Below are 1,232 nucleotides of genomic sequence, written 5' to 3' on the forward strand. Positions count from 1 at the left end.
ACAGTAATACACTCTCTAATTATACATCTTTACCCAGTTAATATTGTCTTGTGTGATTTATTTTTTTTTAAAAGGTGAGAATCAAACATTTCATAACGTTGATTTTATTTCCAATCCTAAAAATTTAAAATTGAGGCCACTAAAAAAAAAATAAAACTTATTTATTGCTCTACCAATCCAAATTTGGTTTAGGCGGGTACAAATGAAAACCCAAACTTTTGTTTTTCCTAAGCATAGTTTTTTTTTTTTGTCTACGGTATCCCTCAACCCGACAAATCAACGACTAATTCATCGCAGATCTGAGCTCCATTTAAGGATCTGCCGCTGGCCAATGAGTTGCTACATGCACAAGGTAGAATTCGAACCCCCGACACTTGTTTAAACGGACGAGTGAGCTGACTACTCGACCAACCCAAGTTGGTTAAACATAGTATTTATTAAGCATACAAGAGCTTATCTTTATTCTTACATGAAAATTAGAGGATCCATCTTTGTTTATTTGAGAGGATCCAACTTCATACATAATAAAAGAATAAGGTAGAGATAATGCACACTATACCCTATGTTTTGTTTTAGGTGCAAACTCAGGTGCAGTGGACTTCACGTGAAGTTGATAATTGAGAGTCGTTAGATGGTTTGACTAATTTGACTAAATTTTCATCTAACGACTCTCAACTATCAACTTCACGTGAAGTTGACTGCACCTGAATTTCCATCGTTTTAGGTCATGAATGCATACTACACCTTACTCATTTGGTTTTTCTATTTTTTGGGCTTGTACTAGGCCTTATACATAAAGGGCTTGTATTTACCAAGGGCTTGGCCCAACCCATGAATAGCAGCACATGCTGCTGCAATTGAAACAATCATGCACACAAGGCTCAAAGATTGAAGCCCAATCCATGGCATGGTTCCTTTTCTTATATTTCTCTTGACAATGATCATTTGTATTGGGAAATAGACAGCTAGAGGCCAAAACCCAATTGCACCAAGAAGGGCAAGCATGTCATTAAAAAATGGCATTGCCATGGCTAACACACTTGCAACCACCACAAATATGGTCCTCCAAATAAGCCTGAATAAATTGATGCTAAATTGAATTTTGCCAATTCCCACAAAATACTCCTTATTTATGAAGTTTGAGCTTGCCCACCTTTGACTCACCAATAATTCCACTATGTGATAAAATGGTTGGATAAGTACCTGTTCACAAATTTATTTAAAACAAGTGA

At 36.2% G+C, this 1,232-nt stretch overlaps 1 protein-coding gene across 1 annotated transcript in view; it reads right to left on the reverse strand.

Annotated features, from left to right (window-relative positions):
• The window catches only part of LOC107607938 (amino acid permease 6-like), a 9,251-nt gene continuing 8,256 nt past the window's right edge, over window positions 238-1,232 (reverse strand). Inside the window, exon 8 of the mRNA XM_016309831.2 lies at window positions 238-1,203. Coding sequence (XP_016165317.1) covers window positions 781-1,203 — 423 coding nt within the window. The 3' untranslated portion in view covers window positions 238-780. The remainder of the gene's footprint in view (window positions 1,204-1,232) is intronic.

The sequence above is a fragment of the Arachis ipaensis genome, chromosome B07, assembly GCF_000816755.2.
Source record: "Arachis ipaensis cultivar K30076 chromosome B07, Araip1.1, whole genome shotgun sequence".
In the NCBI taxonomy this organism is placed as follows: domain Eukaryota; kingdom Viridiplantae; phylum Streptophyta; class Magnoliopsida; order Fabales; family Fabaceae; genus Arachis; species Arachis ipaensis.